Consider the following 14,817-nt stretch of genomic DNA (forward strand, 5'->3'; position numbering starts at 1 on the left):
TGCAGGTATTTGTTCCATGACATCTATATTTATATTCATAGAGATACTAAAGCAGATTTCATCTGAAGCTGGGTAATATTCATGTTATTTTCACTTATAACATATAGTGAGCAGAATTCTTTTCCTTCTTGTTTTGAACAGGGGAGAACTAAATACGACAGTTTACCTTCGAATATTTTCCTACATGAAAACATTTAACAAGGTCCATACAGCCAACTCCTGATGCTATTTTGAGGTTCTCTTCCTTCTTCTTTGTTCAATCAACAGTTGACGTCTTTGCTCCGTCTGGACACTAAAAATATTTCTCACTAAGATCACTTCATGCATGAAAAACACAGACTTGTTATTCCTTTTCTTTGGGACTGTCCTTGTACCTTGACAACAAACGACATACAAACAACATTTTTACATTTGCACATGTGCTTCTCTTCCCTTTCCCATTTCTAACGAAGCAAAACAAAAGGTCCTTGTGATCACAGAAAAAAACTTTCCCCAGCTAACTCATGAACAAGAACATGAATAGCTGAATGTTTGAAACACAGAGGCCAGAATGCAAAAAGGAAGTTTAAATCAAATCTGTGGCTTGAATTCAGTTCATGGCCCACAACAAGAGTGAAACTTACATATTATGTGCATGCACGTAAGCATGCCTTCAGTACAGTCTGTCTCTTGGCTTATGCGATGTGTGATGCACATTTATGCAGTTAAAATTTACCTTTCCACCTACTAGATATAAAGTATCCCTGTGAATCCTGGCCAGAAGGTTCAGGCTCATAGAGCTGGGAGACCTATAGCATAATAAATGCTGCATGTACAACAGGAGCACACCAAATGCCCCTTTCACCAGTTGTCACAAAGCCACATCTGCCCTGAGCAACCATACCTCGTGTCCTTGGCACATTTTGCATTGATAGCACAACCCTTCCTTCACTCGACTCGACTACAATGTCACTTACCATTTCTTATGTACTTAATTACATTGTACCTCATTCAATATAATATGCTGGAAAAAATGCAAAAATTTAGCTTGATACACTTAGAAACTGATTCAGTTACTACAAGATGGCTGTGACTTTGTGTCTGCATGGAAATACTTGCTCACAAATCCCTTTCTTGAGGAATTTCATTGTCAAGTTCGCTTCACTGTCTGAGCATTCAGCATCAATTTGCAGATGTACATGAGCATTTTTTGTTATATAGACATATTGCTCACAATATTTCACAAACCCAAACCATGGCCCAGGTTTATGCATCACGTCATGTCAGTAACTAATAATCAAAAGTTGCCATTTTGGAAGAAATCACATCTTTTTGTTTTAGTCTGTACGTCATAAGATCAGTAGCCTGATTACAGCCATCAATGGTGGAAAGTGACCGCAATCTGCCCACAAACACCTGGATAAAATTTGTGTGTGTTTTCAGCTAGTTATGGGACCACAGTTTTTACCAGGAATATTCGGAGCTACGGGGCATATACATTGCCCACTGAGAACTGGCAAGACTTTACTTATAACTTTGAATTTCATCAGCATTATTACCCATAGATCTCTGCCGAAAAAAAAAGAATATAAATACAAACAAAGAAAAACAGACTCTTGGATTTAAATCTCTCACTGTATTTCACTGCTCTTACAATCACAACTTGTACGGATGAAAGTAACCACTGCTGTAATGTATCTTTTGCAGACACGGTGTCTACATGATTTACCCAAACCCCCTCAATGAACACGAAACTGACAACAATAACAACTGCTACAGCTGGCGAGCATCTGGCATATAAATAGGCAACAGCGACGCAATGCAAGCTTACAAGAATCCTCGGCCAATGAACACAGCCCGTCACACTGGTGGAGCGCGTGGCACGTTTATGGCGTATACGAACCAGCACTGTGGCCAGCAGCCAACAAGTGGTGGCACTGTACAGCCTTGTCCCCCATGTTTACTTGGACTTTGAACTCGGTGCCCTGAAAAACAACAACAGCGGGAGAAAAGCTTAATATATCATCACGTATGAAAGAAGCAGAACTTGCTAACATCCAGTAAACATATGAAGTAAAGGTTTTTTTCTTCTTTTGATTTTTTTTTTTCATAAACTGTTTTGCTGTGTATTCATTTCTAACACTCAAGTCAATAAAGACACTTCAAGATCTCACATATCACTGAAAATATCAAAGACCTGGTACCATGGGACACCATGGAGTGGAGAGGCTGGCCAAGCTCGGATATATTCAAGAATCCCCATACGAATTGTGTACTGCTTTATCACTGATCTCTACGTTAGTACACACAGAGACAGAGAATCTTGATTCCAGCCAATTGCAACCGTTACCAAGGAGCGTAAGCTTTGATGCACAATTCGCTGATGGGAGCTATGCCTGGTATTTGAATGTACATTGTACCTCGGTGGGCAATGAATGAATTTTTATTCAATCAGGGTCCCATTTCATAAAAGTTGTTATCAGTGACAACTGCCACATTTCTATGACAAATTTGCCCTCAGCCAATCACATGCAAGGATATAAGTAGCTTATTACAACTATCACAACTTGTCACTGGTAACAAGTTTTATGAAACAGAACCCATGAATCCCAACCCTACCCAGTCTTTCATGTTGACATTTGGAAATTCCAACACTTAACTCATTAAGGACATGTGATTGAGCTATAACACACATTTCCCATAGACACCTGCCCGAGTATACTCGGAACTAGTCTTTTAAGGATGACACACTTCATATGGGGATTTCAACGTATGAGAATACATTGAAAATTTTTGTGCACGTACAGTGCTGGAACTCACACTACATGAATGCTCCAACTCACCGTAATGATGTGTAGGCTAGATGAAGGGGCTTGATGACAAGAAGAAAGATGAGTGGTAGGACGACAAAAACGATGTGGCCAATGAAGAAGATGGATGCATACACCTGGTGGAACAATATTTAATAAAGATTTGTTTGTTGTTTTCATTTTTCATCCAAACAGGACAAGATGGCTAGTCACTTAAAGGGATGGTATAGTATTTGTTGAGGTGAGGATTAGGCTTTAAACTTTTTGTGAGATACTTAGAAGCCACTTTATGAAATGTTCCAGAGCACTCAATTCTAAGTGGAATCCAAAGTGTATTTGATGGAAATCGGTTTTAAAATGGTTGAGACATCCCAAAACAGAGAACAGTATGATGGCACACAACATTGCTCAGCAAGGCTCACTGGAATTTTAACCTGAGCCATTTGACTGCAAGGCAGATACGTTCCCAACTGAGCCACCTCAGCATGAGGGACACACAGTCCACACTGGTAACATCTCCTCTATCATGATTGCAAATGTAAACCATTGACAATATTTGCATACTGCTTTGTATGCATCTGTATCTCATTTTTCACATAGGCATACCTGGTATGCATCATGATTTACTGTATACGCCGTTATTTTCGCGAGGGTTTAATTTTCACGAATTTCGCGAATTGCAGTTGGATCGCGAATCTAACAACACGCCAAATTGTCTTCATGTGCTTTGTTAATAGAGCATTAACGTAAGCGTCGGAGTCAATTCGCAAAAACAACATCTCGCGAAAATGTCCATGATCTCGTCATTCACGAAAATATCTGTATGCAAAAATAACGGCGTATACAGTAGTATAAAATACAAACAGGCGTTTTGCATCCTTGGCTCGGGTGTGTCATATATAAAAGCAGGTCAAATGTGCATTGTATTAAAAGCATTCTTGTCCCCCACTAACCACTGTCCTTACTTAGCGCCCAATGTTTGAGCATATTTTGTGTTATCTCAAGTGTGCGTGTGCAAAAAGGCAGGCTGGTCAGGAGGACCATACATTGTATCTCAGGTGTCATTACAAATCTGCATGATTAGACCAGAAATCACAGAGTTCTGTGTGAAATGTGCAGACTCAATGCATGACTTGAGCAATTCTTGGTAATTCCTTTGCAATACAGCATGTAAATCATGCCATCGATAAATAAATAGTATTCTATTGATATAAATAATTACAGATTCAGCAATGCTACAAAAAAATAGTTGACATGGGAGGGGAACACTGGTTAAGTTGCACTTTCCTGGGTATCGCACTGCAACTTGCTATGCATTTTTACACCACTGCTACACAAACTAACTTTTGTGTAGCAGGTTTCTTCCATAGAAGTGTACAGGATACCATTTGAAATATTGTTCATCAGCTGAAATCAAATTTGAGTTGGAAAATTATTCCCTAATATATGACGCACTCCGGAATTTATTATTACAATTTTGTTGCAAATCCATGCACAAAGTCTGGTATCAAAACCAGCCCAGAGGAGAAAAGAAAGACATAATAGTAAGAAATTCTGAGTAGAAAATAAAAACATCACATAGAATGTTAAGAAGATCTCACCTCATTATATGTGGGCCAGAGAAGAAACTGGAAGCTGATGAAAGGGTAAGCAAATCCCAGGAGCATCAGGATTCGCAGGAGAGGAAATGCAATGATGTAGCTGGTGTTACCGACGACCACCGGGCCAAGTCCTAGCATCTTCCAAAATTGCATCAGCTGAAGAAGAAAGAGAGAGAAAAAAAAAGAACAGTTGTGTGAAAAGCTCAGAGAATAAGAAAAATCTGTATTAAAGTGATGCATCAATGTTGTGTGTCCATGCCTGATTCTGTCATTGCCTTGTTTAAACTTGATTTGCTGTGCATGAGCTTTTTGTTACTGTATCTGCTTTCTTTTGTTTTTGTCAGAACAGGGACCCGTTTCATAAAACTTGTTATCAGTGACAACTGCCACATTTCTATGACAAATCTTCTATCAGTCAATCAGATGCAAGGATTTCAGTAGCTTGTCACAGCTATGACAACTTGTCACTGATGACAAGTTTTATGAAACGGGCCCCTGGTGGGTAAATAGAAATGACAAATTCTGCTCAATTCTGCCCCAGTCCTCAACACTGCATATCAAGAATGACAGTAGTTTGATGGCAAGAGAGACAAGAATCATCAATTTTGAGGAGGGGATTGTGCAATTTCCCACCTCAGATTATATAGACCGATTCGGGTTCGTTAAGGGCAGCAGACAATTTGTGGCACTGGGTGCAGCCATGAGCTCATTTTGAGGTGTCTTAGCCGACCCCCCCTCCTCTCCCCCACCCCCCAGGCAACATGTTTATCGCGCACTTGTAACAAAGGTTCGCCCACTACGCAAGCATTCGCGCACTCAGTACGAGATGCCCATTGGCTAAAACAACCATGCATCAGTTTTTCATTCTGCGCGCGGAAGGGGGTGGGGGAGAGGGGAGGGGGTCGGCTGAGACACCGCAGTAATGGCGCTGCCCATGCCAAAAATACACATAGCGCGTCACAGAATCGGTCTATACAAGTCAGGGACTTTGAACAGTGTGGACAATGCTTTGGGGTTTTCTGTGCCAATCAACACTCAAAGCACACAAAGGTTGAAGAAATCAGATACATGTACCAGGGCTCGACACTAAACAGTGGCCCGGTGGCTCACAGCCACCAAAAACGCACGTCGGGCCACCAAAATTTCAGAAATGAAGAATTTGGTGGCCTGATTGGGCCACCAAAAAAGGTCGGATGTTTGCCTTTGGGCCACCAAAAATAAAAGTTAGTGCGGAGCCCTGCATGTACACATACTGTTATTAGCCAGCACACAGCCTGGGACATTATTCTAGTAGAAATACTTTGCTCAAACTCAACTATCTAAGTGATGAGACAAAATAATTTTACACACATCCAGTATGTATACACATCAGTGTATTCCTGAATCTTCTCTTACTTTCAAAACAAGAGATGAAAATGTAAATTCCCATGAGAATTAGACATTCATGCAAGAATGGGCAATATGCTCTTTTCCAGAACTACAAATGGCAGCTTCCACTTCAAACTCTGTTCTACAACAACAGGAAATATATAGGAACTAGAGGATTGACCATTTTTGTGCCAGGGACTTTGGACAATGTCCAAAACGCTTCGGGGTTTTCTGTGTTGAGCAGCACTCAAGGCACACAAAGGATTGAAAACGAAACAGGGAAATCTCTAGATCTCACTGTTTAATAACGCAGTACTGCTCAGAAGAGGAACAAGATGTTAGTTCTAAAAAAATCACAGGAAAAAACAACTTGATAAACAATGCTTCATAAGCAATTATGAAAGTAGCTGCTTTTCAGGAAGTACTGAAGACCCAACTGCTCCCCATGCAAGAAAGCCTATATCTTTACCTGTGCCAAAGATGTCATGTTTTTGCTGGCATAAGTTTTATGTCTGTATGTAAGTTGCGAACAAATTTGGTTGAAACTTACACAAAAAGTTGATAATGACACAAGCAGACCTCCCAACCTTTCTGACTGAAAAATAGGGATGATTTGGCTCAAAAGTAGGAAAGAAAGAGCAATTTCCATAGAAGTGTATAGTAAAATCATCCAGAAAAATAGGAAACTCTTGTTGAAACAAGAGCTGGGAATGGTCAAATTCAGATTCTTTCCTCCAAATTCAGTATGGTTGGGAGGTCTGCACAAGGAATGGACGATTGAAGTTTGGTAGTCATCCTGGATTTTTATCAATTTTTGAAGGATTTTTTTTTAATAATGTTTCGGCAAATGGGGTTAATGAACTTGGTAGTTCGAGCTGCACAATCATATTGACGGTTTGCATACGCACACTAAAGCATGTGCTCTACTCAAGGCGCTGTGCAGCAGGAAGCATATGAGGTAAAAACAAGGCTTCTTTATCATTGGGAAATTGGGTGATTTTTAACATGTGTGAATGGGTGGAAATGAGCTGCTTGGTGGAGGTTTGCACTCTCCGAGTACTTTCCTAGTTTTGTTGTTAGGTTCCCGTAAGGAGATACCATACAAGGAAGATAATCATCGTGCCTAACATAAAAATGCACCTGTTGGTAAAACAAACTAAGTTAACCCATTGAGGACTGGTTGATTTTGCTACAACACATATTTGTCATAGACACTTGCCCGAGTATACTCGGGACTCGTACTCAATGGGTTAAGGGTAAAATTAGGGAGATAGTCCCCGCGTTCACATTAGTCCCCGCAGCACGGGGAAAGTCCCGCACTGTGGGACTTTCTCCTCGAAAACCATAATGTGAACGCTCGCTGGGACTTGTCCCCTCGTCCCCTCGAAGCAAGTCGGGTCTGGGGACAAGATTTGGAGAGGAGAGTGACCTTGGGGCGAAATTGATAGCGTGCATCTGCATTCATGCAATGTGCGCATCCGCTATGCCTGGTTTCAAGTGGCAGAGCTCGCCCCAAGCCCCAGTTGCCCCCACAGCTCAGGGACAGATGAGATAGTAGTGTGGACGGTCAGTCGTAAAAAAGATAAGATCTCTGGTGACTGTCCCCACAACACGGGGTCTAATGTGAACGCGGGGTGTGTGATAGTGAACTCACTGCTTCCTCGCTGAAGAGCTCAAAGAACTCAAAGATGAAAGCGTGGAAGTAGCCGGTGTAGGGTCCATGCCAAAAGGCCAGAAAGAGCAGAGTGAGCATCTGGGAGAGAGGGCGTACTCCCAAAAATCGCAGACGCTGATACACGTGCCTGCAAAACAAATAAGAGGCTTTATTAAAGTGGGTTTATTTGCATGTTCACGTATCTGTTTGAATTTTTCACACTTGTTGACAAATCCACGTATCTGTTTGAATTATCCACACTTGTTGACAAATCCACGAACATTGCAGTCACGCACGAATGCACCTTTTACTGACACAGTGCAATCTAATTCCCATGAGGTCAGATATAATGAGATACCTACAAACGAGATCATTTTGCAGATCTCATTCCTCTATATTCTTTTGTTTTTATCCCTGATAAAATGAGATAACCGATATAACCAGGACATTTCAGTGGTACCAAGCAGCTCACTATAACGAGGTTCCTCTGAATCCGTCTGTAAGACAAAACTTCTTTGGTAGTATTCCTATTTGGTGGTAGCATTTTCCCAATTAAGTTATCTTTGCATCATATTTTTTTTTTCCTTCAATGTCAGTATTTGTATTCCGTACATGAAAACATTAATTTCACTGGCTCACTTTGTGTCATTCAATTACCATAGTCACTTGTACACTTTATACATCATTTTGTTTTAATTCTCTCTTAAAACCAACGAACTGTTTCCAAAAGTTCAAACAAAACACTATAAAACCAGAAATATTCACAGCATGAAACTTTCCTGAACCAGAGCTGACGGCCTTTATCTCAATTGCAATTGGTGTTTAAATCATTGTATAGACAAACACTTTAGCGTGCATTTAACTTTCGCAAATCTTGGCCTCTCGCGGCATTCACAAAAGTTTCATGCATGCAAAAATTCATGGTTTAAACAGTGCCTGGTAGAAACTGCACAATGAAAATTAAAAAGCACCATGGAAAAGGACTAGAGTTACCACGGTAGCAACCCTTCTGTCAAGTATACATGATTGAATGTTCTCCTCACCTGCGTGCCCATTGGTTGGTCTTGACATTGTAGGAGGAGATGAGCTCTCTGAATGTGAGCGACGTCTCATACTTGGACACGTTGATGTTCTCACAGTGATCCCAGCGGCTCTGGCCATGCTTGTCCACTCCATTGTAGCCCAGACCGGTCAGTATACAGCTCCCTTCCTGGACAGTGGCAAGCACACATTATCGCTTTTTAAACCCCTGCATGGATAATCATGATCAGAACATATTTTTTCTTTTCTTTTTTCTCTAAAATCTGAATATGATGCTGCCCTCTCACAAAAAAAAAAAAAATTAAAGGGTGTTCATTGGGGGGGAATGACTTTCCCATAAAACCAATGCTTCCCTTTCAAATCGTATCCAACCATGAAATTGAAAGAGGCATTATTAGTACTGCTACTGGGGAACCTCTTCATAACAAGCTGCAAGGGACAGCTGAAACTTCATTGTTACATGTATATCTGGCATCTTGTTAAATCAGGGATAAAAACAAAAGGAATTAAAAGGAATGAGACCTGCAAAATTACCTTGTTGTATCAGGTATCTTGCTTTATCAAACCTCATTATATTGAACTTTCACTCTACAACCAAAAGCATCTATTCATGTCTTGATTTACCCCTAACATAAGTCAGTAACATGTTGAAGAAATGTACACTTTATTCAAAAAAATTTTTTTTTTTAAATTCTCTTTTTATTTTCCTTATATTGTTGTACGCAAGTGACATCATACACTGTAGTAGTCTTCTCCTCCAGCAGTGACTGCACAGATACTTTAAAAATTCATAACTTTTGAACGGATTGTCGGATTTTCCCCAAACTTTCACTGATGTGTTCCACTAATATTGTTGCCTTCACTCAATCCCCATGTCTATGAAGGTGAACTTGTCCTTTAAAATCAACCCATTGAGGATGGACTGATTTTGCTACAACACGCATTTCCCATAGGCATCTGCCCGAGTATACTCGGGACTCGTCCTCAGCGGGTTAAAAAAAAAAAAAAACAAACAAACAAAAAAAAAAAAAAAAAATCCGTCACCACAGGGTGAACCAGGGCAGAAAATGGCTGCATCCCAAACTTACTGCCATAAGCCAAGCCGTGATGTACGTGCTGCGGTCGAACACTCCCCAGAGAAGGACTGCATACACGCGGTACACCGGTGATGCGTTCTGGAGGAGCAAGGAGGCAGAGCGTGTGCATGATAGATTTGATGACTTTTTTTATCCCGTCTGCATTATTCGATCATTATTCATCCTTCGCGGAATTTCTGTTACATGTAGCAGGTATAATCACATATGTTTTCCAAGGGAAACAGATATAATTTTGGTTGACAATTATCACGCAAGTCTGATTTTTGCATCATTTTATCTCTCAGTATCAGGAAAGCGGGTCTGCCTAATGGGATGTACTTTTTTCCTCTTCATTAGAACCACATGAAGTGATACACCATCAGTGTTTAACTTGATAATTGTAATTAATGTGCCTGCTGCAATATTAATGTGTTTTACAGGAGTAAATTTGACAAGTGTACAATCTAGCATCTCATTTAGAAAGACAAATGAATGTTTGATTGATTGAAGATTTCATTCCCATCCACAAAATTCATTCTGTCAAAGGCTAGGATCACGGTCTCATTTCTGAAAATAGGTTTCAATCTTAATCATGGGATTGAATGTCTTCAGCTACAGTAACTGTAGCTAACTGTTGTATCTGCATTAAGTGCATTTGTTTACCAGTTTCAACTTAACCCTAAAGGGGCCGGGCTTTTTTGGCTATGCTCAGGCCGGGGGGGATGGATTCCGCTCCCCCTGAGATCTCGGCCATCGGTGGCGCGATCGCGATGACATTTTGCATGCGTGAGACCTGCGTCATAATCTACAAGATTGTGTCATAAGATTTTTGAAACAATCAGTTTCTAATTTTAATTAATTAATTATGCAAATTAAGCTCAAGATCATATTTTAGCCTAATTAAAAGCATTGAGAGTCTAATTTTTGGTCTGTAAATCTGTTGCAGCATATTCAACGATTGTACATCACGAAAACTTCCAAAATTCATTTCAATTCTTATGTATTTTATTGTTTTCAGAATTTCTTATGTATTTCCTTGTTTTTCAACTTTTGTTTTTTCTTTGTTTTTTCATTAGAAATTGTCACTGACCACTTTTCTACCATAATTAGCACAAAACTAATCAATGAAAGTGATTAATTGTAAAAATAATCAGGTTTTTATGACTTTCACGACAGAGCACTGTTTTCCATAGGAAATGTACACAAAATCACAAAATTGTGCCTGTTTTGGGGCGACATTCCGTTACAAAAATGGGCGTGGCTTCGCAAAAGTACGCATGGACGTCGCAAATTTGGTCTCAAAAGTTGCGCGAGACTTGAACAAACAAAGTCAAGAAGCCTCGCGACAAGGCCTTCTCGCGTAACAGAATTATAGCGCGAAACGTCAAGGGGGGGCGGATTCCCCCCCCCCCCCCGGCCCTTTTAGGGTTAAAGCAGGTTTGTCGGAGGGGAAGAGGGCAGCAAGGTACTTCTACCCAATTCAATTCTATTCAATTCAATTCAATGCAATTCAATCTAATTTAATTCAATTCAATTCAATTCAATTCAATTCAATTCAATTCAATTTAATCTAATTTAATTTAATTTAATTTAATTTAATTTAATTTAATTCAATTCAATTCAATTCAATTCAAATGATTTTATTTCCATATAAAGTAATACAAAGTAATATACATAAAATAATACAAAGCAATACACATACATACAATTTTTCTTCATTAGGACACAGACTAAATGAAATTGTGTAAATACACATAATCAGTATTGGACATACACTGACCAAGGGCGGTGAGTTGGCTCAGTCGGTAGCGCGTTCGAACCAAGTCTGGACTGAGCAATGTTGTGTGTAAGCATACCGTCCCCTCTAGCAAGAGACAAAACACTCTGTCCCTCGGATAGGACATAAAATGGAGGTCCCGTGTATGAGAGAATAACAACTCATGCACGTAAAAGATCCCGCTTCATTCATTCATCGCAAAGAGCAGGGTGTTTAACCCGGTGAAGTGGTCCCACCTCACATCCAACTGGACCCCATGGAAGACCAGCTTAACATAGCTGAATATGGGCTATCCAGCCATCTTCTCAGATGGAAATGAACAAACAAACAATGCAGATTTGTCTTTTCTTGCACAGAGCTTCAGAATGCAGAGTGAAATATAATATACTTAATTAACCTTTTATGTGCCCAGGGACTTAGTCTAACTTTCCAAGTTTTCTCAACAGCTCAACAAGCTCAATGAGGATTACTGAGGTTACTGTTTTATCCATTCATATTTGTGTCATTGTAAAAAAAAAACAACAAGAACAAGATGTTGCAATCATACCTAATGATCACGCTCCACTGAAGTACCCAACACATATAGCCCTTGTCTGTTTTGACAAATGTCTGTAATTCCCACTTGATCTAGTTTCAATTGGCATATTTCCTTGACAGTTATATCTCTTACCTTGAACTCGCTGCTCAGAAGGTACTTGTTGCTGAAGACTGGCTTACACACAATAGTCATGAATAGGTAGATGAGGCCCAGGAGGAAACACCTGGCGGCTGGGACGAGGTTTGACGGGTTCTTCATCTCAGACTTGGGCAGCAGCTGGCAGTTTGTGAGCAGTAGGTACTGACGCATGGAGAACTGTGAAGACACACGGACAGATTCGACAGACAGACGGTCAGACAAATTCATAGTACATAGACAAGATTGACAGACAGATAGACAGGAAGACACATATACAGAAACACAGATAAATAAACAGACAGACAGACAGGCAGATAGAGAGTCAGGAGGATATACAGATAGAAACACAGATAGATAAACAGACAGAAAGACACAAAGACGGATAAACAGATAGAAACAGATATAGACAGAAAGACAGATAGACAGACAGGATACACAGACAGAATCACAGATAGATAAACCAACAGGAAGACACACAGATGGATAAACAGACAGAATGAGAGACAGACAGAAATGATAGATAAATAGACAGAAGAAAGACAGATAGATAGATAGGAAGATAGATAACAAATAAGCAGATACAAAGAGGCAATCAGATAAAAAGACAGAAGTATAGACAGACAATGAAACAGACAAATGTTGAGGAATTTGATAAGAGAATAGAGTCTGTTCTTCATATAGGCATGCTCAGCTGGGAGAGTGTCACCTCTTCTGGAATGTGGACTGATTTAGAAACATGTGACTCTTGAGTACAAAGACATCAGATAACGCTTTCATCTCAAGCTTTTGAAGTAAAACCATTACGTATGTGCTGTTTTTGTTTTCACTTTTCTCATTTGAGGTACTTCATTTTTTTTTTTTAAACCTCACATACTTATGATTTCACATCATCCACAAATATACCATTACTTTCATGCTGTTAGACTGATTGGGAATAATCTGCAACATAGAAATCATTTTCATTGAAGGCAATGTCTAAGTTTGCATGAATCACATTATATGACTTTCTTGCAAAATGTTTTCTCATACATTCACTCATAGTGAGTGGTCTCACTCTCACCTGAGGACCAGACATGAATCCAGCGAAGAAGAGGGAGAAACCACTAACTTCCAGCAGACTCGGGATCTCCACTACGCAGTTTTCCTTCTGATCCCTGTTTAGCTTTTCCTATGAAATGTATTCAAGTAAAACAAGAAAAAAGAAACAGTATATGTATGGCTACTGAAGAGATTAACAGTGCATATCAGCATTTATGTGAAAAATGACACTGTTTTATGAATTCTTCAGAGAAAACGTATGAAATTGAAATATGGAATTCTCTTCAGAAGAAGAAAAAAAAAATCACTTCCCTCCCCCATCCCCCCCCCCCCAAAAAAAAAAGGGAAGAAAGAGAAACATGTATAGTGCCAATTAGTGGGGAATCTGGACAAAATCTTCCAGTTTCTCCTCTGTGATTAATCTTTAACACAATTGGTATTCTGGAGATAACAGTTGTAGCTTGCACTGCTGCAATTACAATTAAAATACATCGTTACCATGCAAGCATCCATCACACACTGGGACAATATTGACAGAATCGTCTCAACTGTGAGGATGCGAGGGCTCTGGAGACCTATTTATGAGCTCCGCTAAGGAGAAATTAATTCGTTCAATGAGCTCCCTTGTGGAATTATATTCCAAGACATCTTCCACAGAGACAATTATTATTACCAACTCCCTTGTGGATACATCCTACTAGTATGGGTTCGAAATATAGTTTTGGCTTGATTTGTCAACAATATAATTTAATTATTTTGATATCAGTACTGACTGGAGCATATTATTCCTAAAAGGGCCCAATTCCTTTTTTTCCCTCCCCCATAAAAATAACATTGAGGATGCTAAGGCAAGAGGAGAAGGAGAAAATGGGTGACAAGAGACGAGGTACCTTGTTTGGTTTGTGTCCATCGTAGACGTCAAAGGCCATCCCTATAACCTTGAGGCACAGGACACACTGAGGAGTATCCCAAGAGAGGGCATGAAAGTCCTCCTTCTTGTTCAGGTAGCAGATCATGAGATAGCCCTATCATTGGAAGAATTACAGATCATAAAAGGGAAGAAAACAATGGATGAATATGAAATGGCAAATGACACTTGGAATATTCTGTGAATACATAATATATTGGATACTTCACAACAAAATGAAGCAGGCATAAGAACTCCATGCATTGGAAAATATTCCATAGATAAATACAAACTATAGATAGATAGATAGATAGATAGATAGATAGATAGATAGATAGATAGATAGATAGAATGACTGATTGATCGGACTGACTGACTGACTGACTGACTGATTGAGTGAGTGACAGAGTGTGTGAAAGAGGGAGAGAGTGATTGGATATCTATATATCTGCTCAATGGCAACCCTCCCCACATACATACTTCCATTATTATACTAGAAATGTCGCTTTGGCGACTGGTATGCCTCCGCCATAATGCATGATTTTCCCAATAGGTCTAGATAGTACATGTGGACACTGTGTGATTACATTTTCACAAAATTGGCAAAATATTGGAATGACAAGTTTGTCACAAATGTGTTGAATGTTCACCTTCCTTGACGTAGGTTTAATTGGATGAATAGGAGAGCATGTATCTAGGGATTTAAGGACTTTAACTTGACTTTGACCCAATCATACATTCAGGCATTGAGTAATTTTCAAGGTACAGGTGTGGAGAAAAAGTGCAATTTCTGAATTAAATAGTAAATTGTTACCATTTTCATCTGGCCCTTGACCCTAAAATTCATAAGATAATTACTTTCAGGTAGAACATGCATAATATGTACTAAG

General features: G+C 39.6%; 1 protein-coding gene across 1 annotated transcript in view; it reads right to left on the minus strand.

Annotated features, from left to right (window-relative positions):
- Nucleotides 1-1,939: 1,939 nt before the first annotated feature.
- Nucleotides 1,940-14,817, minus strand: part of LOC140239253 (lysophospholipid acyltransferase 5-like) — a 41,056-nt gene continuing 28,178 nt past the window's right edge. The window contains exons 4-12 of the mRNA XM_072319130.1: nucleotides 13,911-14,045; nucleotides 13,043-13,150; nucleotides 11,977-12,159; nucleotides 9,542-9,628; nucleotides 8,456-8,622; nucleotides 7,413-7,560; nucleotides 4,391-4,546; nucleotides 2,823-2,926; nucleotides 1,940-1,964 (exon numbers count right to left, since the gene is read on the minus strand). Of these exons, the coding sequence (XP_072175231.1) occupies nucleotides 1,940-1,964; nucleotides 2,823-2,926; nucleotides 4,391-4,546; nucleotides 7,413-7,560; nucleotides 8,456-8,622; nucleotides 9,542-9,628; nucleotides 11,977-12,159; nucleotides 13,043-13,150; nucleotides 13,911-14,045 (1,113 nt within the window). The remainder of the gene's footprint in view (nucleotides 1,965-2,822; nucleotides 2,927-4,390; nucleotides 4,547-7,412; nucleotides 7,561-8,455; nucleotides 8,623-9,541; nucleotides 9,629-11,976; nucleotides 12,160-13,042; nucleotides 13,151-13,910; nucleotides 14,046-14,817) is intronic.

The sequence above is a fragment of the Diadema setosum genome, chromosome 15, assembly GCF_964275005.1.
Source record: "Diadema setosum chromosome 15, eeDiaSeto1, whole genome shotgun sequence".
Classification (NCBI taxonomy): domain Eukaryota; kingdom Metazoa; phylum Echinodermata; class Echinoidea; order Diadematoida; family Diadematidae; genus Diadema; species Diadema setosum.